The sequence below is a fragment of the Furipterus horrens genome, unplaced genomic scaffold (assembly GCF_987537825.1).
Source record: "Furipterus horrens unplaced genomic scaffold, mFurHor1.1.pri manual_scaffold_7, whole genome shotgun sequence".
Taxonomy (NCBI): domain Eukaryota; kingdom Metazoa; phylum Chordata; class Mammalia; order Chiroptera; family Furipteridae; genus Furipterus; species Furipterus horrens.
Window position 1 is genome coordinate 92216676 of NW_028327177.1, and position 26355 is coordinate 92243030.

At 38.6% G+C, this 26355-nt stretch overlaps 1 protein-coding gene and 1 non-coding gene across 2 annotated transcripts in view; both read left to right on the forward strand.

Moving 5' to 3' along the window:
* Positions 1–26355, forward strand: part of CFAP20DC (CFAP20 domain containing) — a 254456-nt gene that overhangs the window by 188580 nt on the left and 39521 nt on the right. The window contains exons 12-13 of the mRNA XM_090282941.1: positions 12874–13077; positions 23271–23332. Of these exons, the coding sequence (XP_090139067.1) occupies positions 12874–13077; positions 23271–23332 (266 nt within the window). The remainder of the gene's footprint in view (positions 1–12873; positions 13078–23270; positions 23333–26355) is intronic.
* On the forward strand, positions 8753–8856 carry LOC150004781 (small nucleolar RNA U13). Its single transcript, XR_016512567.1, has one exon. It is a non-coding gene; the product is annotated as a small nucleolar RNA U13 (small nucleolar RNA).

The window sequence follows — 26355 nt, forward strand, 5'->3', positions numbered from 1 at the left end:
CAATGATGTAGGGGGATCCAATTTCTCCATGTCTTAGGCAATACTTATTGTCTCTTTTTTTATTTAAGCCATCCTTTGGTATGGTATCTCACTGTGGTTGTGGTTTGCATTTTCCTGATGGCTAAAGATGTTGAGCATCTTTTTTCTGTGCCTATTAGCTATTTATTTATGTCCTTTGGAGAAATGCTTATTCAAATCCTTTGCCTATTTTTAAATTGGATTATTTGTCTTTTTTATTGTTCAGTTATAAGAGTTTGGATACAAATTCCCTGTCAGTTATATGATACATGAATATTTTATTTCATTCTTTAAGTTTTCTTTTCATTTCTTGATGGTATCCTTTGAAGCATAAAAGCTTTTAAGTTTGATGAAGTCCAGTTTATCTACTTTTTTCTTCTGTTATTTGTGTTTTTATTATATCTAGGAAATCCTTGCCTAATCCAAGGTCACATTTACTCCTATGTTTTTTTTCTAGTTTTATAGTTTTAGCTATTTAATTTAGTCCAATAGTCTATTTTGAGTTAATTTGTATGTATGTTGGAAAGTTCAACTACATTTTTTTGCATGTGGATATCCAGTTGTGACAGCACCGTTGGTTGAAAGACTATTTTTTTCTGTTGAATTATCTTGCCTCTCTCTTTGAAAATCAATTGACTATACATGTCAGACTTTATTTTTGACCTCTCAATTCTATCCTATTGATCTATATGTCTGTCCTCATATAGTATTACACTGTCTTGATTACTAGTTTTGGAATAGGCTTTGAAATCAAGATGTATAAATCCTCTAGCCTTATTCTTCCTTTTCTTGACTGATTCTTCTATCCTGGGTCCCTTGCATTTTCATATGAATTTGAGGATCAACTTATTAATTTCTGCAACAAAAAAGGGGGGGGCAGCTGGAATTTGGAGAATATTGCCATCTTAACAATAGTAAGCCTTCCAATTCATGGGATGTCTATTTATTTGTGTCTTTAATTTCTTTTAGCAGTGTTTTATAGTTTTCAGTGTTCAAGTCTTGCACTTCTTTTATCAAATTTATTCTTTAAGTATTTTATTCTTTTTGATGCTATGGTAAATGGAATTATTTTCTTAATTTTATTTTTGACTTATTCATTGCTACTGTGTAAGTAATACAATTGATTTTTCTACTGATTTTGTATCTTGCAACCTTGCTGAACATTAGTTCTAGCCGTGTTTTTGTGCATCCCTTAATATTTTCTATATATAAGATCATGTCATTGCAAATATAGTTCTACTTTCTTTCCAATCTGGATCTTTTATTTCATTTTCTTACCTAATTGCATCTACAAGTATATTTAATTCTAATGGAAACTTTCCTATCTTTCAGGATATTTACAACTTAATACTTTGACTAGTATGGCCCCAGTATTGAATTCTAACACAGACACAATGAGCTCAGTCAGACCTACAAGGATTCTGTTGGTATGATTCATAGGAAATGTATTGAGGCAAGGAGAAAATGTTGAGAGTTATCATGGAACTACAAGTCGATCTTATATTCATGAGTGCAGGTGTGAAGTTGCCTTGGCTAGCTAGCATTGTAGTCCATATATGGAGAGCACTGACACATGTATATGGTGGTTTTTGCCACCTAAGCTGGCTCTCCAAAATAAAGGACCAATTAATGGGATACAGCTACCTGGTTCTACTTCTGGATAAGTAAGAGAATTTCCTCTTTTGTTAACAGCTATTAGACTAGACATTCTCCCAGACACTAGAGATACACTGACCGAGACAGATAAGGTCTCTCTCCTCAGAACACCTCTATCTGTTGGGAGATACAGGCAATAACACCAAGTACATCAAATGATTTAAAACTATGATAAAAGTGTGAAGAGAATAAAAACAGGGTAATGTAAAAGAGTAGTAGGGTTGGGCAGAATGGTGGTACTTTCGATATTATCTGAGCAGGTAACATTTGAGTTGAAATGTAAATTTTAATAAGCCAGCTATGCAAAAATCCTGGGAATAGTGCTTTAAGCATCCAGAGCAGTAGTTAGAAAGCTCCTGATATGGGCATTTTTGAGGAATAATGTAGCTGGTACATCGGGGCAGAGAGAGAGTAGAAGAGGATGAGATCAGAGAGGTAAACAGAGCCCAGATCACATAAGGTCAGGAAGGCCATGGTGAGGAGGTGGCCTTTATTCTAAGTCTTTGAACGGTTTTAAGCAAGCAATGACATGTACATTCAAAAAGTTTCCTCTAGCTTTGTCAAAAAAGGATGCAATAGGGCAGAAACAGAAGCAGGGAAAGCAGTTGAGGCATCACTGGTAGTTCAGAGTGGAGATGAAGAGAAGTGGCAGATTGCTGGCATATTTGAGAGGTAGGACTGGTGGGATATAGGGAAGAGGAACCAGAAGGAATTGAAGATGACATTAGGTTTGGGACTTGAGAAACCAGGTAGATGGTTGGTCATGTCACTGACTGGGCTGCAGATCGCTGTGGGCAGACCTGAGCCATCCACTTAGCCATAAAGTTACTGCAATCGTGAATTATAAGTGGACAGTCCACTGAGAATTTGAGCTCTTACAAGTGCAAACATAAAGCAACTTTATGACAAAGGAGAATCAAAGGCTCTTACAAAAAAAAAAAGAAAAGACAAGACAAGACCACCGTCTTTTCTAAAATCCCCTCATATGGAATGGAAGGGAACTAGTTATTCTTAAGGAATGCTTACTGAAATTGATTTGCTAACTGCTTGGTAAACTTCTTGCAATGTTTTATTCATATTTTAATAGAGTTCAGATAATTTTAATTAAGAAAGAAGTAAAGCCCTCTGGGTAATATTGCAACCATGTAGATAGCTGGTAATTAAGATTTTCCATATGTACAATTGCACTCCGATAATTTTGAAAGAATCATTTAAATCTACAAATTTCATTATGTGTATCTTTAAACAAACATAAAAAAGACATATATAACAGGCTTTGTGGCTCCAGAAAAAAGTTTGAGCTTATCAAAGAATGTTATTTTTATAAAGAAAGAAAAAAATAAGCTACCAATTATAAATTCACGTATTCTCTTTAGGAAAAAAACAAAGATAGGACTTTTTATAGGAAAATATTGTAAAATTATTCATATATGACTTTTGAGTTTAATTTTCTCACTTACATTTTTTAAAATAAAAACTGAATTATGGGAGAAGACTTATAAAGATATTTTAGGCCATGGAATAATGTGAGGATTTTTTTCTTTTAATTGTCAGCAATTTACTTTGGATAATGAAAAAGGATGAGTTTCATTGCCTTTCTGATTAACTTGAGCTCTGTACTGAAGCAGGGCATAGTTATCATCATATTTTTTTAAAAATAATAAAAGTTCACTACTCTATGCAATTGGTACTCTACGAAATTAGAGAAAAGTGAATTTGTAAATTATTATAGAATTTTAAAAGCATTGTTCCATTATATAAAGTTCAGCATTTTCTGTGGTATATAATACTTTTTGTTCAAAGGGAAGCCACTTGTCTTTCTTTGAATTTGCCACTCAGGTATGCCTTTGCAGCTGCCTTTCCAGCAATACACCATTGTTTGAAGAATTCCTAAATGCCTTTTTGACCCCTGACTTGCTCTAGCTACAACAATACTGCATTGTTGCAAAACACCTGCTTTGGGGTCAGGTTTCTCTGTATATTATACATATGCTTGTTGCCCTGGCCCAACTGTGCAGGTTCACTTAGGGGTGACCATCCCTCCTTACACCCCAGGTACCCACTGGTCTCATCTGCCCTGGGCCACCTGGTATGCAGCCTTTCCCTTTGCCACCCTCAGGATCTTCCCCAAACAGAGCTGTATGTCAAGTGTATCTACATTTTCATTCTTCAAAACTGAGAAGTCAGAGCAGTGGACTCCCATGTTCAGAGCACCAGCTCAAATCAGACAGACCTACATTTCAGTCCTGGTTTAGTTCTTACTTAAGTGACCTTGGTCACATTTTCTTAACCTCTTTGAGCTTCAGTAATTAGAAATGTAACCAGTGTTACACCTGGCATGCTGAAGCAAATTAAACCCTTTCAAATTCAATAAAATTTCAGAAATTGCTATAAGTACTATTCAGTAAGTGCTAGCTATGTCTGCTGCTTCTCCTCTGTTTATAGTTGAATCAACTGCTAACATCGGAGTGAATTAATCGGTCACTTCTGCCAGGTAACACAGTATTTTCTCAGGGATATATTGAAGAGAGAAAAATGTTTAGAAGCAGGACATGATGTTTCTCCAGTTATTCCCCAGAGACCACCCTCTCTGTGCCTGCCATGTTCTCAGAGCTCAATTGTAGATGAGTAGCTTCAGGATTGATAGAGTGAATTGAACTTGGGCTGGACTAGAAGCATTTCATAAACCATAATATTAACCATGGTCAGAATATTTTGTTTATTAAAGTGAACACTCCTACCAATTAATAGCCTTTGGAAAAGAGTGATATTTGATGTTTTCTCAAAACTGCATTCTTTTCTTTGAAAAAACATGGTCATTATCTCAGTTTTATTTGTCAGTGTACTGGGCATATCACTGAAGCTATAGAATTTTGTAATTAAATAACATTTGTACTAACAGTAAAAGGATTCTCATTAAGCATATAAATTTCCCCAGTAGAACCTGCTCCTAGCCTTCTGTCCTCTTTTGAATATTTTTCAGTCCAAACTCTAGCTCATTCTACTGAGTTGTTTATTCCTTTCACTTCCTTTGTACTTAGTGTCTAATTTAGTTGTTGACCAAGGCAAAATGGTCTAAAGTTGTCGGCGGCGGCGGCGGCAGCCGTCCGTCTCGAGAGACGATGGTGTAGCTTCTTAAGAGTCTATCTGCACCGCCGAGAATGGCTGTGCAGTCCGACTCGGGAGTGACACGGTATCTGTCTCCTCCCGTGTTGAATCGACATCTTGCGATGACGCTGGAGTGTCCTCTCCAGTGAAGCTGAAGCTACAGAGCCTGGGCAGGGTGATATGGAGGGTCTGCTGTTGCCCATGCAGCAGACCCCCCCTCTCTTCGCAGCTGAAGGGTCCAAGGGAAAGACGGAGTCAATACAGCTTGGCTTCAGGTGCGCTGCAGGAGTTGCCGGTGTTGACTACAACGTCAAACCGCCTTAGGGACTCCGGCTCCGGATTTTCTGTCGGGGTTTACTCCCTTAGCCTTTCCCCTGAAGAGGTATGCCGCAAGGCAGCGGAGGTTTTTTAGAGTCAGAGTTTTCCTTCTCTGATGTGCCCTGACTGGAAGATCGAACCAGCGACACTTAGCTCGCAGGCCGACGCTCAATCCACTGAGCCAAACCAGTCTAAAGTAAAAGCATGTTAATTTATAATTTAAAATGGAATTATGGTCCAAAATTTGGTGATGATATGAAATTGCAAATGTCATCAGGACATTTTGACATCTGCATTTCTAAGCAGTTAAGTATGCAAACAATGTGCCAGTTATTCTAATGAAGGGCAATTTCAGATTCTTGAGAAGTTTCAGAAATCGTAGGTAGAAAGATTTAACAAAAATTAAGAGACTATCAGAAGTATGAATCAATAAAAGTGCATTGGTTGTTTAGCCAACACATTCTTAACATTTCACTGTCAGTTCTCCAAAATTCTAATACATCCTACTAGTCAAATGTTTATTGAGGAAATGCAGCATTTGTGAGAGATATTTCAGCATGGCATTGGAGCTGGTTAAGCTTAGGACCCACGAATGCCATTGACATAAAACATGACCTAGATTTTGACCAGTTAGTTCTTTCTAACAGCCTGACTCCTGATTCATGCTGTGTACATTACATCCCTTAAATTTGGCATAGTTTTTCAAGTTGTACTGTGGCTTGTAAGTTTTGATTTCCTTCTTTGCACAGTGAAACACATGCTGAAAGCTACCATATGCTGTGAAGGCGTTACGTTCTCAAGTATGTGTCACTTGCAGCTCACTTTGTGGCCTCTGTCTTCTCCTCATTGTTATTGTCAGTGAGCCTATGTTGTGTCCCCAGTGAATCACAACAAACTCTTGTGTGGGATGCATAGTTCAGGACTTTGAAACAAGTCTTCAAGGAGTACTAGTTGATTAAGAAATGCCCTCGAACATTGATTTACCATCAGCTATTATTTAAAATGTCAGTGTAAAAATTAAACACTGTCTGCAAATAGCAATAGAAAGGAGATTAATCTTCAAATCAAATGCCAATTGAAGTTTAAAATTAGCCTTGAAAAATGGACTTATACTTTTCTTGCTGTCATTTTGGGGCTCAAAAAACTTCCAAAGCTTTCTAATTACAGCTTTAAAACTTTTAATGACAAATACAAAGTTAAGCTACTGGTAATACTGACTCCCCTGCCACATTTACAGAATGCTTTTTTCCCCACTAAAACAGTAAGAGTAAGTGCCAATGATTAATCACTTCCCAGGAACCCTTTTTTGAGTCTTAGACTTTTGTGTTGTCATTGCTCATGCAGAAGCATGCATATCATAAACATACACTTTGAAGAATTTTCACAAACTCAATAAGCATGTGTGACCATCACCTGGATCAAGAAAGAATACCAGCGCCCCAGAAGCCTGATTGTACTCCCTTCCTGTCACTGTCCTCTCACAACCTACCCCTGACCCCCAAGAATAGTTTTTACCAATGTATACTCTCCTGTGTCTCATTTCTCTCACTTAACATTTTGTTTGTGAGATTCTATATATCACTCATTCATTGCTTATAGTGATTTACTGTGTGACTGTTACACTATTTATCCATTCTACTGTTCATGGACACTTGCGCAGTTTCTATTTGGGAACTATTAGAATATGAATCTTAGATTTTTATAAGACTTGGACAGGGAAGTGGAAGCCATTGGGTCTTATAAGGTTTCAATTTAAGTTCTAGCTATTTTCACCCTTAACCTTTGAAACCCAGCTGAGAGAGCATCTCATTCAGCATTTTAAGCCTTTCAGAGAGAGAATTACATAAAGCACTTTGCCTCTCAGAAGTTGCATAATTTAGTAAGATGATACCTTGTGCTGGAGTCCACTTAAATGTGAAGACTTCATCGCATACCTTTTTTAAAAAAAATAATAAATAATTTAGCCTTCCTGGTGATTTAGATATTGTATAAGAGATTGCAAATCATAAATGTATTGAGGAACTAAGTTAATTACCTGTCTCTGCCACCAGTTGCTCTATTCATGACCCTGGAGAAAGTAACTTCTTTTGCTCAGCTCATTTTTGGTTGCCCCTTCCAGGGTGTTACCAGAATATATTATTACTGTTGTATGAAATAAAACCATGGAAATACAGAGTTCTAAGCAAATTTAGCACCAACAGTTCCTGGCATATAATAGGGTCTCAGTAAGTATTTGTGGAATAAATTAATGAATCAATCAGTCAATCTATTTCCACCATGGCAGATTACTGCAATATTCCAGCCAGCTATTATTTCGCCAGCCACTGCTTCAACCCCGCCAGCAATGGAGAGAGTTCACTCCCTCTGAAGGCCATTCACTCCATTTGTCAGTAAATTTAATTACTATCAAATGCCACAGTAGACTTCTGTGAGACTTTTTCTAATTCTACTGGGCAGTTAATCACTGTTCTGCTGTATTCCTCAAGCCTCTTAGACATGTCTCTGTTGTAGTGTTGATCACGGCACATTTTAGAATAACTGTTTTGCCTCCCTTTCTAGACTGTGAGCTCCATGAGGACAGATGTGTGTCTTGCTTTTTGTACTCCCAGCTCCTAGCATAGTACAGAATTGGTGAAAGACTAGACAGAGGGGGGCAGAGAAAATGAGAGGAAACAATAATATTGTAATAACAGGGAGCGTATGTATTGATTGCCAGCTCAGTGGTCTCCTAATAGGATTGTTCTCACCCTAGAAGATGTGTCAAAAACAATCCATTGGACTCTAGGAAGAAAAAATTTTAACTATTTCCGTATTTTAAAGCCTAACCATTTTAATTTCAATTTGTATGTGTTTTTATTTTATACATATTATTTTAATATAATTGTATGTGTTTAATTTAGAAACACTAAACACTGAGCCACACCAGCCAGGGCTAGATTACCCTGCTTTTAAAGCCAGCAGTTTGGCCGTGGAGACATACAGATACCGGCTAGAGTTTGTGTTTCTTTGAAGAGAACATTTAACTCTCATCTTGCTGTAGTCTAGAAATTTTAACACATGGATTGATTTAGTTCCATCACTCACATGGCTTCCTTCTGGGTGGGGCCTCGCCCCTGAAGGCTGAGCCTTATCTCTAACTAGCCTGCTAACCAGCCCCAGGAGAGGACAGGCGGGCCAGCCCTGGCTGAGGAGCCCCGTGACTGTCACTGTGTAACAACTGGGTGCTCACTTTCTCCCAGAGCACTCTCGAATACTGCTTCATCCTTCTGCATGGATTCAGAAGGGAATGGAAGCTCCCTTGCTCTGTTTCCTGCTCCCCATGTGACCTTGGACAAGTCACTTGTGTTCTTTGGATCTCAGTTTCTTATTCTGGAAAGTGAGCAAGGGTGTTGGACCAGACCACCTCTAAGGTCCTATGTAGGCACGCTGTTTGTCCCTGGGTCGAGCAGAACCACACTTACTGTGATGCCTGTCACTTAGAGGGCCTGGTGTGGAGACTGTGACAGATGGTAAAGGTGTGGGGAATCAATGACAAGCTGACCGAGAGTAGACTTGAAAGGTCTCCAGCATATTGGACACAGTATAGAATCAGTAAAGAGTGTTTCAAGAGCCTCAGGACTGAGCTTAAAAAAAAAAGTCAAATGCATTCAGGATTCTTAGGCAATTCGTAAGTGTGATGATTGGGTGCTCATGCTCTCATGTGAAATGTGCCTTCCTCAAACCTTGTTATGATATCAGCACATTACCCATCTGATGAGCCCCTGGCTGGTTTGGCTCAGTGGATTGAGCGTCGGCCTGCGAGCTAAATGTCGCTGGTTCGATCTTCCAGTCAGGGCACATCAGAGAAGGAAAACTCTGACTCCAAAAAACCTCCGCTGCCTTGCGGCATACCTCTTCAGGGGAAAGGCTAAGGGAGTAAACCTCGACAGAAAATCCGGAGCCGGAGTCCCTAAGGCGGTTTGACGTTGTAGTCAACACCGGCAACTCCTGCGGCGCACCTGAAGCCAAGCTGTATTGACTCCGTCTTTCCCTTGGACCCTTCAGCTGCGAAGAGAGGGGGGGGTCTGCTGCATGGGCAACAGCAGACCCTCCATGTCACCCTGCCCAGGCTCTGTAGCTTCAGCTTCACTGGAGAGGACACTCCAGCGTCATCGCAAGATGTCGATTCAACACAGGAGGAGACAGATACCGTGTCACTCCCGAGTCGGACTGCACAGCCATTCTCGGTGGTGCAGATAGACTCTTAAGAAGCTACACCATCGTCTCTCGAGACGGACGGCTGCCGACGACGAATTTAGAAATAAACATATATTGGAAAATACATACTTAAACACTTTCTGATAAAAGTACAGATCATAGGTTTGAAGACTCTTAGTAAGCATTTGATATATATTATTTAGTACACCAAAAATCCCATGAGGTGTACACTATGGTTTCATTTTACAAGTGAAGAAACTAGGCACAGAGAGCTTAGGTAATTGGCCCAATCATGTACAGCTGGTAAGTGCTGAACTAGGGCCCAGATTTGATCTATCTTAACAATTGCCCCATTCTCTCTTATTTTTCTATCCTAGCACCTGGGATGTACCTCAGACACAGTACAGGCTTGTGGATTAAATAAATAAATTTAATGGATGGACTAATCATACTACATATGAAGGCTTTCTTAATAAAAATTGTAAAAAATAAAAATTTTCATTTTTATTATAAAAGTATGTATTGGTAATGACAAGCCAAATAATACATCTATTTGGCACAGAATGTTTAGTTCTATTTCTTGCCAGAAGGACAGCAAGTCATTTGATCACAGTTGAGCCCAAAGTCAAGCGATTGGTCTCATTTTCACATCGAATTACTGACTACATTTTATTGAGCTATAATTTATATGCCATAAAATTTACCCTTTTAAAGTGTACAATTGAGGAATTTTTAGTGTATTCACAAAATTCTATAACCATCACCACAAAATTTATATTCCAAAGAAAAACACTAAAAAGAAAATAAGGGAAATAGAAATAATTTAAATTCAGAGAAACAGTTGGGAAGGCAATAACGCAAGAGATGCCCAACATCACCATCATTTCAGAATATTTACATCACCCCAAAAAGAAACCCCATACCCATTAGCAGTCACCCTCCACTCCCTCTCCCTCACCCCCACCCCCACCCCCAAGCAACAAGTCTGCTTTCTGTTTCTGTATTTGTGTATTCTGGAAATTTCATGTAAATGGAATCATATAATCTGTGACCTTTTTTTTTCTGGCTTCTTTCACTTGGTATAATATTTTCAAGGTTTATCCATGTTGTAACATGTATCAGTACTTCATTACTTTTTATAGCTAAATTATATTCCATTGTATGGATAAACAGGAATTCATTCATCAGTTGATGGACATGTGATTGTTTCCACCTTTTGGCTATTATGAATAATGCTGCTATGAACATTTGTTTACAAGTTTTTATATGAACACATGTTTTCAGTTCTCTTGGCTATATATACCTAGGAGTGAGTTGCTGAGCCATGTTGCCCATGTTTAACATTCTGAGGAATCACCAAACTGTTTTCCAAAGTGGCTATACCATTTTACATTCCCACCAGCGGCATACAGTATTTCCTCACTTATCACGGGTATTATGTTCTAGACTCCACCCCCCCACCCCTCGCGATTGGTGAAAATCCGCAAAGTAGGAACCTTACATTTATTTTAGTACTTATATATATTTTAAGGCTTTATAAACCCTTCCCACACACTTATAAACTGTTCCCAGTGCCTTATTAACCTTTCCCGCTCCCTTATTAATCTTTTCCACTCTTTTATAAACACTACTTATGTTCTTAAACATATTCTACACTCTTAAACCTATGTAACTTTAACAACATACGTATACAGTACCGCAAAATCCCACGATATAGTGAAAAGTCCACGATAAATAATTAAGTATAATATTTTTAAAAATCCCGCGATACAGTGAGGCTGTGATAAGTGAACTGCGATACAGAGAGGGACTGCTGTACAGGAATTCTCATGTCTCCATGTCCTTGCCGACACTTGTTGCTATGTTTTATATTACAACAGCCCTGTGGATGTGAATGGTCTCTTATTGTAGTTTTGATTTGTATTTCACGAATGACAGTGATGTTGGCCATCTCTTCTTGTGTTTATTGCTCTCCCAACTGTTTCTTTTGGATTTAAAGTATTTCTATTTCCCTTATTTTCTTTTTAGTGTTTTTCTTTGGAATATAAATTTTGTTCATCTTCTTGTGATATCTGTTTTGTCCCAAGAACTCTCAAAGAATATTAAATACTTCTGAACTCTCCTATTAGAAATTGCAGGGCTTCCTAGGGTGGCAAGCTGCTTGGAGCCATGAACTGTAAGAATTTAAGTGAGTTTCCACTGGCAAGTTTCCAGAAAATCTCCACCTCGCATTACCAGATCACATGCTTTCACAACGCTCATTATGGCGATGATAATGCCCTATTAAAAAGCTTTTAATGTCATAGAAATGCAAAGAATTTTTTCAAAATTATATATTTTTAACGTTCTATATCCCTATGAAGCAGAAAAGAAGAAAAGGCAGGCTCTGTCTCAAAGGGTCCACTGAGAAAATAGGTGTAGAGGTTAGAATGGCTCAAAACTTCTAGTGTTTCATGGCCAAACAAAAAAAACAAAAAAACCTTTTGACGTACAACCAATTTTATAGGTGTACAAGAAATTTTCAAGATTGTTTTTAAGTTATATGCCAGTCTTGTGTGTAAATCATAAAGCTCATATATGATGCCAATATTTTAGCAATGTTGAAATTAACATTTGTTATCAAATTTGATATAGTCCAAAGAGAAAAGAGAGGTTTTGAAAATCCCATATGCTACTTTCTTCCCTGTACAGCAAAAGAATATTTATATTAGCCTCTAAATATTTGTAGTACTGTTCTTGAAAAAAAATGTGCCTGAGATATTACATATATATAATGATGTCCATATCAGTAAAAGTGTTTATTGTAGCTGTAAGGTCTTTCTGGCTTTCCGACCTCACATGTTCCCATTTTAAGTTCATATTTTATTTGATGACTTTTAACAGCATTAGTCATTCTCAGTCTTACTGTAAGTTGAATGGATTTGGTCATGATGTTGACAAGGATAAAATTCATCAATTTCCTTGTAAAGTGGACATTTTTATGGGAAGTGGTTTTTCTTTTTAAATAAACTGCTTTGAGTTTTTGTTAATTTAGGCATCCTCAAATACTGGTTGAGCATCAGACTTGGGAAGTACAGTGAGAGGAAGTCATGGCACTGGCCTTTGCAGGGCTCATAGACCACCTGTGCATGCCAAAACCAGACACTAACTGCAGCTCTGATAGATGCTAAACGTGAAGCAAGCCTATAATGTGAAGGAGCTGACCCAGTGTGTGGTTGTCAGAAAAGGCTTCTGCAAGGCAGTAACATACTTTAGAACCTAAAAATCACCTAGGAGTTAGCCAGCAGATGGGGCACAGGGGACTGGCATGGGTACAGGCACTAAGGCAGACATTAGTCTGATGCTTTAGAGAATCTTAGCAAAGCACAGTGTGGCTGACAAGTCAGGAGCAAAAAGAGGAAGTCAGGTGGGTGGGGTAGGCATCATATAAAGGCATGTTAAGGATGCAGCCATGGCCTCTGTCGTTGGGGAGCCATTGAAGTGGTAAGACTGTGGAGTAGCATTCACTGGTAGCCTGTAAAATTGAGAAAGGCCAAGTGACCCTTTGCTCTGTCACTTTTTTCCTCTCTTGGTTAGGAGTATGACTGGAGAAACTATCAGCCCAGCCAGATGAGTGAATCTGAGTTGCAAATGCTGGCAAGCCTGCGTCGGCAACAGAATGAAGATCTGGAGGACACTGGGGCTTCCCATGGCCTGAGTGCATCCCAGGTTGACAACTGTAATGTCAGCATAAGTTCCAGCAGTGATGACACAACCACCTGGAACTCCTGCCTGCCACCGGTGAGTTCAAGGCTCTGCATCTTTGTTGATTGCCTTAATGAGGAGCATGCAGCTTCTTTCTAACAAAACCCAGCCTTGTCTGGGAAAACCAAGGCCAAAATGAGAACTACTCAGAGCTCATTCTGAAGTAGTCTTTTAGGTGTGGAGGCATTTATTTTTCACAAATTTTCTTATTATACCTCAGATAATGTGTGTTAATTGTGTGGCGATATATAAACTATACACTGAAAGGAAAAGAATAATTTTACTATAGACTCTAGGTAACCCATTGCATCCCCAGCTCCTAGTACAGTCCCTGGCACATAGGAGGGGTTGATACAGTATTTGTTAAATGAACAAAGAGGAAGAGACTACAGGTATGCTAAGTATTGCTTGGATACAAGGTAGAAAAGAACCTTCTATAGAAATCACCAGATACTTACTGACTCTTCCCTGTGCCTAAGGGCCATGGTAGGTTCTGCAGATGCTACAGGCACTTGTATTTGCTCATAGGCTTATACAGGTAGAGCACTTTTAAATATGGCCCATCATCCTCACTATGGACCAGCAGAGGAGTTGGAGCAGGTCCAAGTCTTCCTGTTTTTCAGGTGAAGAAATTAAATCCTGGGCCCAACTTTCCACACGGGGTCAGTGTTGGATCCCAGAACAGAGCCCAGTGTTTTGACTCAGTCCATTCTCCACAATACTGTCCTCAAGGATCTTCTGGCTTAATTGAAAATAAAGCAGGAACTTTGACAGAACAGTCCTGTACAGCACAATAAATATTATGAGACAGAATAATAAAATCATTATTATAATAATGGTAAATTATTAAGCACCAAGGGACATGCTGACACTTGATTAGGCCCAAGGAACATTGACTTATAGGGTCACATTCAACATCACATCTCGTCGTTGGCAGCCGTCCGTCTCGAGAGACGATGGTGTAGCTTCTTAAGAGTCTATCTGCACCGCCGAGAATGGCTGTGCAGTCCAACTCGGGAGTGACACGGTATCTGTCTCCTCCCGTGTTGAATCGACTCTTGCGATGACGCTGGAGTGTCCTCTCCAGTGAAGCTGAAGCTACAGAGCCTGGGCAGGGTGATATGGAGGGTCTGCTGTTGCCCATGCAGCAGACCCCCCCTCTCTTCGCAGCTGAAGGGTCCAAGGGAAAGACAGAGTCAATACAGCTTGGTTTCAGGTGCGCCGCAGGAGTTGCCGGTGTTGACTACAGCGTCAAACCGCCTTAGGGACTCCGGCTCCGGATTTTCTGTCGGGGTTTACTCCCTTAGCCTTTCCCCTGAAGAGGTATGCCACAAGGCAGCGGAGGTTTTTTGGAGTCAGAGTTTACCTTCTCTGATGTGCCCTGACTGGAGGATCGAACCAGCGACACTTAGCTCGCAGGCCGACGCTCAATCCACTGAGCCAAACCAGCCAGGGTACATCACATCTAATGTATTAAAATACACAATAAATGTAACTTTTTTACTATGCAGTTTTCGAAAGGAAATATAAAATTGTGTAACTTTATTCATATTTATATAAAATACTAAAATAAAATATATAAAGATTAAATGTAGTTAACAGTGAATAACTTACATATTAAGTATTTCATTAAATATTAGTTTTTTTCCCCAGGTCTCCACTGTCTTTGTAGATCTTAGACTTGTCAGAGCCTCTGGTGCTAGGCCTTACATGTGTTATCTAATTGGCTCCTTACTGCTATCCTGCGTGGTAAGCACCACTGAGTTCCCATTTCCAGATGAGAAAATGGAGACCCTTGAATAAAGTGATTCAGAACTAGTGTGGCATGACTCCTGAGTCTAAGCCCCTAACCACCATGATACAGTAACTTCTCAATATGGGACTCGGTTGTCAAATGAGTGCTACCACTATTCAGCACAAGGCAAGAGTTCTGCTCTGGAAAGAACTTACAAGTCTTCATGGAGGAGAAATTCAAACTGGTTCTAAGGAGATGGAGGGGGCTGGTGTTCATTTTTCATTAGTGTTCTTTCTCCTCATTAAGTTGAATGGCCAATCCCTGGCTGGTGTGGCTCAGTGGGCCTGCGAACCAAAGGGTTGCTGGTTCAATTCCCAGTCAGAGCACATGCCTGGGTTGCAAGCCAGGTCCCCAGTTGGGGGTACATGAGAGGGAACTACACATTGATGTTTCTCTCCTCTTTCTCTTTCCCTTCCCTTGTCTCTAAAAATAAATAAATAACAATAAAATATTTTTCTTTAAAAATTGAATGACCAAGCCTGCCTAATGCTTTGAGTAGCCTTGGTGCCAAAGTGTATCTACACACCCAACAAAAATACCCCCGTGCGCAGAGTATCGTTGCAGCCAGAGCTAAAAACATCAGAGTATGATGCAGATTTTTGCCAATGCAATTTACAATGGAATTGAAACATTGCCTTTTTTATAAAATATTCCTCAGCAGGCATTTAAACCAAAAGAAAGAAAGAGAACAATGGCCTCCTGAACGAGCTCATTCTGTCACGAAGTAGCTCAGAGACCAATATTACAAAGGGCAAGCTAAGGCATGATTATTTATGGACTGAAAAAGCTGAACTCTTGGTTTCCCTGGATACAGTGTTCTCATCACTGTCCTGTTGCGGTGGGGACTAAAGTCCTCATGCATGACAACTACTACTCTCGAAAAGTATATAGCCAAAAATAACATCATTGGCAATGAACTTAATAACCCCCTATTTGACCAAATGAGAAATTGAAAACAGTCTATTTTTTAGACAGAGAAAATAATTGAAAAGCCTACCTTTAGTATTCATAAGATATGGTTATTATTGCATCAAATTCAGTCTCTTTCAATATTGGAACTATCGCCAAATGGAAAATTGCATTCCTTAATGATCTTCTGCATCTTGTTGCTCCTAGAGAGTTTAAATAGAGCAATTTACAAGAACCATTGCGGTCTTTCTGAGAGCTCAATGTCTTTCTCTTTAGAAGTTTTACAGGGGCTGTGAGAAAGAGGAAACAAAAGAATTCAAAACTTTATTTATCACAGTAACACCCTGCTTGTCTTGTAGCTCCATGATGCTGTTAGCACCCATGCTGGCGCTCAAGCCAGAAACTTGAACAGCATCTCCACTTTCCCCACTCCTTCATTGTCCGTGCCCAGGTGGTCTCTAAATCCTCTCTTCTTTTTATCTCCTAATCCTCCTGTCTATACCCTAACCTTGGCACTTTCTATTTTACCCAAATTACTTCAGCCGTCTCCTAATGTCTCTGTACCTCCACTCCAAGCACCATAGCCTGATGGTTAGGAGGGTCTGCTCTGAAATCATACTGCCAGGGTTCACATCCAAGCTGTGACCTTGGAAAAGCACTCAGCACTGTATCTGAGACATAATAAGCACTTAATAAATTAAGGTTAGTTTTAATTTTGATTATCATTATTATTCACATTAGTGATCTTTCTAAAGCCCAGATCTTATTTTATCTTTTCCCTGAATAACGTGTTGTAGCCTCTTTTTGGCCTGTAGGACCCTCAATGACCTGAGACCTGCCTGCCTTTCCAGTCTCATCTCTCACTGCTTCCTTCCTTTCACTCCATCGTTTAGTCCCAGTTGTGATTCCCTAAATGCACCCTGTGCATATTCTTGTCCCTTGTACCTGTTTATCCAACAAGACTTAGCTCCAAGCCTTCTGTAGCCCTTCTCCAGGCCTCGCTGTGAGAGCCATACCTACCTCTCTGCCACTAGAGCCAGGAATATCTCCATGATGACTCTCACCACATCCTAGCTTGTCTGCCTTGCATTAATTAATTTCACACTTTGTTTTGAGTGGTGCACCATGTTGTGGACTATGCTGGGGATACAAATATGTTTTACCCAGCCTTGAGATGTTCACCAGTTGGAAGGAAGCACAGTCAACAACTCACTGCATATAAGTCAGGTAGTGAGTGATAATAGAATAAAAAGTTCTGGGAACAAGTGAGAGGAAGCAATTAATTCTACCTTTAGTTTCAGGGATGTTTCACAGAGAAAGCTACAGTTAAACCAGAGTTCAAGAATGAGTGCAAACTCACCATGTAGAAAGAGGGAAAAAGGAATTCCAAGTTCTGAAAAGGACAGAAATCTATGGATGTGAGGGTAGAGTCTCTCCTTTAATAAGATAATCCTGTCTCAGTGCCTTTGTTTCTCTATCACTTCGACCAGACTTGAAATGAGTTTTTCCTTGTCTCAGCATCACTACCCACCTCCTACCGAACATACCCACAGAACCATCTCCTCCATGCCCTGGCTACACTGTGCAGCTTGCCATGCCTTTCCTCCGGGTCACGTTAGTCATGCTGCTGCTTGTGCTCTCCCTCTGCCTGGGGACCCTTCATTCCTCTTCTCCTAATCACTCCTTGTGGCCCTGCTCACAAACCCTTCCAACCCTCAACCACACTGCACAGAATTATCTCTTTCTTCTCTGGGGTCCCATTACCTTCGGGCTCAGTGATAGCATTTACCACATCAGGTAACTGTTATTACGAATACCCCCCAGACCTGGCTGTGACCCCCTGAAGGACAGGACCGTGCTGAGCACAGAGCCCGACACGAGGTCACACTCACTCACAGCTGGTTGTTACTCAGTGGTTAAACAATCAGTCAGTAATATCAAAAGAGTCCTCTTTTACTCCAAAATATGGAAGTTTTCATCAAAATTCCAAAATAAATATGAGCTTTTCTTTGCTTAAATAAATCCTGAATGATGCAGGTAATACCTTACATTCAAGATTTGATAAATGGGTATTATATATACATAAAGGAAAAATCTCCCTGTGGGCAGAGCTTAATGACCAACAGTTTAAAAGGGAGATTTAGGCAGGTCACATTCAGTTTACCCTCTTGACCTAAGGACTTCACCCACAGTACAGTCTGAAAGCAGAAAGCCCAAGCAGGGTAAAATGAAGACTCTATAGCAAATTCTATTGTGTTTACTACAAGCTTTGATTCCTCAGCTTCCCTCAGCATCTGTACAGTTCAGAGTAATATGTACTGTTTAAAAGATGTTTAGATATACTAAACTATTCATTTATAAGTGTAGTTAAATGTAACCATATTTCTCATAACAAATTGGCTTTTGTTGGCATCTCATGCTAAAAAGCAAGCCTACTGAGAAATCCATTAGCCTTTCTTTAACAGACAAATTTTTCAAAGTTTCTAACTTCAAATCAAATTCAATTAAAACAATACTTTACAACTTCCGTGAAAATCAAGCTACAAGTAATCAATTTTGGAGGGTTTCTGTTACGAGTAGCCTTCATGAGATTTATTTAAAAACTGGGCTCCAGGCAGCCTTGGAAGGGGAGCTAGGAGTTGGTTACAATGGAATTTTAAGCGAGTTTTATCCTGGTTAGGGAATTTGATTGACAATAGCATAGAACCGTATTGTGTGCGTGTGTGTGTTTAATAAAAAGGAAGTGTTATTAATGGAGACAGCTTTGTGTGATTACCAAAATATAGACTCTACATCAGCCAACCTGGGCTCATATCCCAGCTCTGCCATTTACTGGCACAATCACCTATAAAATGGGAATAATAAAGAGCCTTCCTCGTATTGGCACGATGAGAATTGAAGACAGCACAGAATGCATGTGTCCTGTGCCTAACAGAGTCAGCTGAGTCTATTATACTCTGCTGCTCCCCAAAGTTATTCTCCTCAAAGGGCCACACGAGTGATCAGAAAAGATTGCTATGACATTTCCCTTTTTTATGGCCACTGAGAGCTGAAAGGGTGGGCAAAGGTTCTGTTGTTCTTGTTTTAAGGTGAGCCTAACCATTAGAATCCACACCAGCCCCCTCAGACACAGATAAATTATTTTGTTATTTCATTATTTCTCTGTCCCACCTCTAACCTAGACTCATGTGCATGCTACCCTGTAAGCAGATGCCCCAAAGCCACCATTCCTGAAAGTTAAGAATTCTCCTAACTTAATACCAAGTACATTAGACCCTCAGCTTCTTTAAAAAAGAAAAAATCACATACATCCACCAAATGGCATATTGCAGAGCATATTTGGAGAAAAACGAGGCAAAATGCACATGATGAAATTACAAGCATGTGGTGAGGTTCTCATACAAGTTATTTATGGTCTTGATTAACTTTGCAACATTATTGCCATTTTCATAGGTTTTTATGTAACAGCGTGGACATATTGTCTTTACGTCTTAGTATGGAAGGATTCTCCTGTTCTTTTATTTAGCCTTTTTTTTTCCCTTTCCCTCACAGCCAAATTTCTAGCGTCTTGATCATGGAAAAACAAAGCTTCTTTTGTGCTAAGTGGTAATTAATTTTATGTGAATGCAAGTTTTCCCAACACTAGTGCATAGCAACAGCGCCACCAAAAGGACGAGGTCTCACGTTTCTGGGATCTGTTCTATTTCTTTTCTCATCAGCCTATCAGCGTTTCACATGATGATCGCGGGCTGCTGTGTGTCCGATAATAATATATTGGCATTTCAGGCTCTACTAGGTCTTCATTTGCTCTGATCTATGGATTCATTAACTTCTCAGCTGTCTTTGGGTGTAATGAGTTTTCTTTTAATCCTGAACTAAAAAGGTAAGTAGTTGATTGTGCTAAGCTGCAGATAAATCAGATGAGCAGAGGTATTATGCCACTACAGAAATGATATACGAAAACTGGTATTAGAGACAGTGTAGTATCTGAGCTGTCAGGAGAAACTTTTAAATGTGCGAGTTGCTCTGTGTTTAGTGACTACAAAAGTCACCCCATGAAATAAACTTCCCTCATTCTCAAAGTATTGTCTATTATAACTTATAATTGACCCAAATTTAGCAATATAGCTAAACTTATTTTCTTTAGTTTTAAATATAGAGTAACATCATAAGAATGAAATCAAATGGATTTAATTTATGGTAAGGAGGTAGTCATGTATTTCAAATAAATGTATAATATTTCAAGACCACTGTTTTTCTTCCTGGCATAAACTGAACTGAGTTTGTCATTTCTTATTTAAAAATTTGGGTGTTCACCACATCAGGTGAACCCCTGGATGGATTAAGTGCTATGCTCCAGTGGTTACAGGGTAAACTGAAATCAGACAGCATGGTTTCAAATTATGTCTCCACTATTTCCTGGCTGGCATCACCTTGGGTTAACATCCAGTGTCTGAATTTCCTCTTCCATTAGATGGAGTTGTTATTCCTATCTATTTCATAGAATTCTGTGAGAATCAAATGAAGTGATATCTGTCAAGGATTTAACACAGAGTAAGTGCTCAATGAATATAATTTACTGCCATTATCATGGTTTTCATAGTTATTTGTAGGTATTGGTTGCCATTCCTTGGCTGCTGCTTATGCTATTCTCTAAATATGGCTGAATTCCAAAATCAAAAAATCAATTTTATTTTTTAACTGATGCTTTCAAAGGATGTTACCTACCTAGAAAAAGTAGAAATAGGTTTATGCATATGTATAGAAACACATCTATGTCCACTTGTGGATAGGGACATCTGGCTTCAGACAGCCTGTCATATTCTCCCCACTCCCACCCCACCATGGTCAGAGGGCTTTAGAAACCCGTAGGCACATTCTCATGTATCCTGATTTGGGCCTAGGAAAACAAAAAGACCACATCCAAGTGAAAGCTCTGCTCTTTCAAAGCAGCAAAGCAAAATGATCGGAACTGAAATATCTTGAAGGAGCTCTTTAACTGCATCATTCCCATAAACTTTTCCTGTCCCTGAGTCTGATTATGAAATTAGGAGACATGTACAGAGAAAGGGAAGTGGGGCCACCCAATTTTGTATGGCACTCACTCCAAAGCAAGACTTGCTTCCTTCCCCAAGGAAATTGTTAGCAGTTGTGATTTATAAGTCAGTTTATAGCAGTTACATGCAGAAGTCAGAATGCTCTGCCATGATATGCTATTATTAAATTTAAGTTGGTTATTGAATAAGGTATTTTGGGGTAACAACTTCTTCATTAGTTTTCTTTTTTAACCCTCACCCAAGGATATGTTGATTGACTTGAGAGAGACAGAGAGGGATAAAGAGAGAGAGAGAGAGAGAGAGAAATCATTGTGAGAGAGAATCATTGACTGGCTACCTCCCACATGCCCCCCAATCAATAATCAGACCTGCAACCTAGGTATGTACCCTGACCAGGAATCGAACCCACAACCTTATTGGTGTATGGGACAATGCTTCAACCAACTGAGCAACCTGACCAGGGCCATTAGTTTTTAACAATACAAATTAAATTAAGGAATCAGGTACTTCAGACCAAGTTACATTACCTGCAATTATTTTAAGTGAATATTTTATTTATCTTTTTATCTATTCATATCTATAATTCTTACTACTTTGAAAAGTTTCCACTAGTTATTTTTTTGTTTTCTAACAGTTAAAAATCTTTATTAGTGTGAATTTTTATTAATTGTATTCCTTTTTATTCCCTATATTATTGGATATATTTTATATAAACATGAGCAGACATGGAAAGGGCCAGTCTATGTAGTCTGAGTGACAGCTGAGTCACAAACAAGATAGGATTCTGTAGTCATTTCTATTCTCCAGAGGATGGAGTAAGGCATTTGAAATAAGGGGGTTGGGGACAGGTGTAAATAGAATTAATGATATAAAATTAAGAAAATAGAAAATTGGCTGAATATCAGGACTACAGTGCTTAGAGAGTTAGGGAAATGCCTCTGAAAGTAAATAGGCAGAGGCCCAGTCATTGGAGGCCTGAATGCAGGTAAAGTACTGGAATACCAATGAAGGTATTATCGGGACTATTTCTGCATCAGTGTGAGTTGGTCTGGAGAACCTGTTAAGCACTTTGCATGCTGATCCTTTTTCTGCTGTGAAATAATAAAGCCTAAATCATAGAACTAAATTTCACTTGCCAATAGCTAAATAGTATTTCTCTAGTGAGGTCAAATATGTCCTATGACATGTTTTTCCTTCCATTGTTCTCCCAGCTGTTGTTTCTTATTATTGAAATGGTGATGCATTGATACTGGTTCAATTACCAAAGTATCTGAGTATATTTAAATTCATGGTGCATCGCAGATAGTCGCTAAGTGACTGTGATTATCATACAGGGTGTTTGATTTAAATTAAAGGAACACTTCCAAGACATTATTTACAGAGGAAGACAGTTTACTCTAAAGAATTTCCATCACCCATGCCATTCATATTCTAGGACCCATTAAAATAAGGAATGTGTGGAAAATAAGGAATATGTGCTCTATATGTGCAGGCACCATGACTACACTGTTTTTCTCGGTGCTGTCAGTGCTATGGGGTCATGTTATGGGTGAGAAAACATTAAGGACAGCCCCATTGAGTAAGGAACTAACTGAAGCCCTTTAAATGGAATTCAAAAATGTATACCAAATTCCAACTTGTAATAAACTGAGAACTTTAAAAATGATTTTTATATTACAGTTACATTGTTGTTAATCACATAGGAAAAATACTTACAGCTGATGTTGGAAAACAGAATTTGTATCAGTTATAATGGAATATTCTCCTTTTATAGAACAAATTGAAAACATCAATTCCAGTGGAGGCAGGTTAAGGCTTACATGGGATGTGGTTGTTTAGCTGTGTTTTGAAATAGATGGTAACTTGAAGTTTTCTTGTGGAGGGAAAAATTGAGATTTCACATTTCTGTTGGGTTTGGCATCACCTTTTTCAGATCATTGATTCATCCTTGAGGTTCTATTATACAACTGGGGAAAGTGACCACCTTGACCTGAGATTTACATGTGTAATTCCATTAATGAAAATGGAAGGTCTCCTTGCAAACTTATTAGCATTGAGATACGAATATATATTCTACATCCCCCAGTCTCTGGGTTATTGCCTATACTTGCTCTGCAGCATTAATTCCACAGGATATCTTGTTTTGTTTTGCTGCTTCTGGAAATATCAACCAATGTTAATAGCATAAAATTCCACAAGGAGAAGGATTCCGCCCATGAACTTGGATTACACCCTAGATGTTATCTAGCCCAGTGATTAGCCACTAAAATAACCTGTGTTTTCCTGTATACATCACTTTGTTATTAGTTTGATCTCCCAAACAGCCTTCAACAATACTCTAAAATAAACCAGCCCCTTCTGGCAGACTGTGTCTTAGAAAAAAAATTACTGTAATGAGAGTGCATGTGAAAGTACATGTAAAGCGCATGATGCTAATTAGTTACACACAAATGTTTTGTCTCTTACAGCCTATCAACCAGGGTCGGCACTATCAGAAAGAAATGAATCCACTGTCTCCTTCTAACCCCCGGTAAGAATCATTAATAATCTAAATTCCTTGTTTAAAGATTAGTTAGAAGATCGTAAACTTTTCTTGGTTTCATGAAATTGTTTTTTAAAATGTCCAAACAACTTTCCAAAGTTCTTTTTTTTTAAGAAGTCTTAGTTCAGTCACTTTTCTTATTCAGACTATGGTTAGTGGCCAACAGCCTACCTAGGCTAAATAGCACTTCCACCTTTTACTAGCTGTGGGACTTAGAGCAAGTTGTTTAACTCAAATTCAGGCATAATAATTTCCTCACAGGGTTTGGGGGAGGATCAAATTAATTAACACATGAAAATTCTTAGCACAATTCCTGGCACTTAGCAAGCTCTCTTTAAGTATTAATTTATTCATTATTATTCTATTTGATTATATATTTCATTTTATTAGGTATTTGATGTTTTTAGTACATTTTAGGCATAATTTTTATATTACCTGGTACCTTTAAATTTATCAATATAGCTTATACAAGTTTAAATGGCCCTTATCTTTTTTATTTCAAAATTTCATAATCTCAAAATTATTTTTTAAATGTCATTGACATATGAGTCATTTATCAATATAGAAAAACCCCACTATTTCAGGCTAGTTAGGGACAGGAAATATGAATTTCAGTTTCACAATATATGTAGTATCGTCTGGCTTTCTAATAAATGGCTAAACAAGTTAGTTTGTATAAAACGGTATTTATTACTATTTGTTATATACTAGGAATTTATTAAAAATCAGTCTATCTTGAGCTTCACACACAAGGTCTTATTGTAATGCATCTCAGTATCCAAATGCATCTCATTATCAAGCTCTTCCACCTATACTGTGGTTTGTCCCAGGGCCACAGGGCCAAAATACGAATGATAGCATCATAGCTCTGGCTCCAGAGTGTGATCTCTATCACACAGTGTCTGAATTAGACTCATTGGTTGCACATATCAAAAAGGACTTAGCTAGCCTTCACCAGGTAGCTCAGTTGGTTGGAGCATCGTCCCCTATACCAAAAGGTTGTAGGTTCAATTCCCGGTCAGGGCACATACCTCAGTTGAGAGTTTGATCCCCAGTCCAGGGGCACATGTGAGAGGCAACTGATCAATGTTCCTCTCTCTCTCTCTCTCTCTCTCTCTCTCTCTCTCTCAAATCGATAAAAACATATCCTTGGATAAGGATTAAAAAAATTAGCTAGTAATCAAGAGAGACAGAAAGACAGACACAGACAAGAGGGATTTGTTGAATAAGAATATAGGACTATCTCCTGGAACCCAAGGGCAGCCAGGGCCTCAGGAGGGGCCTGAAACTTGCCCCCTGCAGTGTGCTTCATTCTTCCTGCTGAGTACCAGTTTTCTCTGCTCCCCAGTCATGTATGGCTATCTGACAGATCTTGACTTTACACATTGCAGTTCAAAATACTGCTAAAGCTGGCGGGCTATGTCTGAATCCAGGTCCTACTTTCCAGGAAGGAGAATGTTATTGGCATAGCTTGGACCAAGTATCCACTTCTGGTCTAATCAGCAATGAAGAGCAAATCAAAGCCACGCAGAACTAACATGTTGCCAGGAGACCACCTGCACAGTTCACAGGACTTTTACTGGGGCCCAGAATACTCATGACATAGATAGATTAAATGTTCTTCATTAGTAATCTAAGTATTCCTGGTCTATACACTTGATCTGGTCATTCTTTCATGTTATCTGGCAGGGAAAATTGTTACTATCATAAATAGATACAAAAATATGTCCAAAAGTGAAATTGTAATTTTAGTATATATGAAGTATTTTAACATAGTTAAAGTCAGTTATCTCTTTTTTTTATAATTTATTTATTTATTTGTTTATTTATTTATTTTATTTTTAGAGAGAGGGGACAGGAGAAAGAGAGGGAGAGAAACATGACTGTGTGGTTGCCTCTCACTCGCACCCCCAACTGGGGACCTGACGTGCAACCTAGTCATGTGCTCTGACTGGGAATCGAACCAGCGACACTTGGCTCACAGGCCGATGCTCAATCCACTGAGCCACAGCAGCCAGGGAAAAATCAGTTATCTCTTGATGTGTGAATATGTCACCTGCAATCATGCAGCTCATCTAGATTTGACTAACAAACTCTTTATCCACATATAAGTGAACTCTAAAGGTAACTAGAAATCCAACTTTGGTCCAAATTATAGCAATGTCAAATTTTGTAGTCTGAACAAGTGAAAATGATAGTAAGACGTGTTAAAAAGTGGAACATTTTGTTTCAATAGAAGAAAAAAAAAGGACCCTAATTCTCACCCTAATTTTGTTACTAACATAGTAGTAAATGAACTCAGACAAGCCTCTCAATCTGTCCAGATTTCATCTAATAATATAAACACCCTCAGGTGTAATAGGACAAATTTGAGTTACATGCTCTCAGAAGTCATTCCCAGCTTAGATTCTATGACTTTGATGAGATTCATTTCAGATTTTACACATGTAAACCAGTTCTACTCTTGAAGGGAACACTGCCCTAGATAGAAAACATACTTCATAAGATTGGATGAGTTAATTAATTTTTAGATGTGGTAGTATGTGACTTTAAATATCTTATTTAAAATTCGATTCTCAAAGATAGAAAATAAGAAAATTTACTAACTAAATTAAAAAGTTCACTAACTGAAAGATGGTATATTTTATTTAACCAATTAAAAGTTGATTCATTTAGGAAAATTTAATTTATGTTTTTACATAATAAAATTAAAAGCCAATTCTAAAGCTAAAAATAAAGTGCCTTTAATCCCATTGCCAGCAGGTTATCCACCAGTTTCTAGAACATTATTATATAGCTGTTCAGAAAACCTGAAGATCACATGGCTTGGCTCTTGGCTCTTTGCTCTTGGCTCACAAATTCAGTAGCTTTGAGAATTGGCAGAAAGGCATTATTGGGCCATAAATTAAAAAGATGAGGTCAGCATAGATCATCATATAAAATAGGGTAAATTGAATCATGTAAGACACATAATTTAACAAAATTGAAAGCTATGATTCTTCTTAAAATTT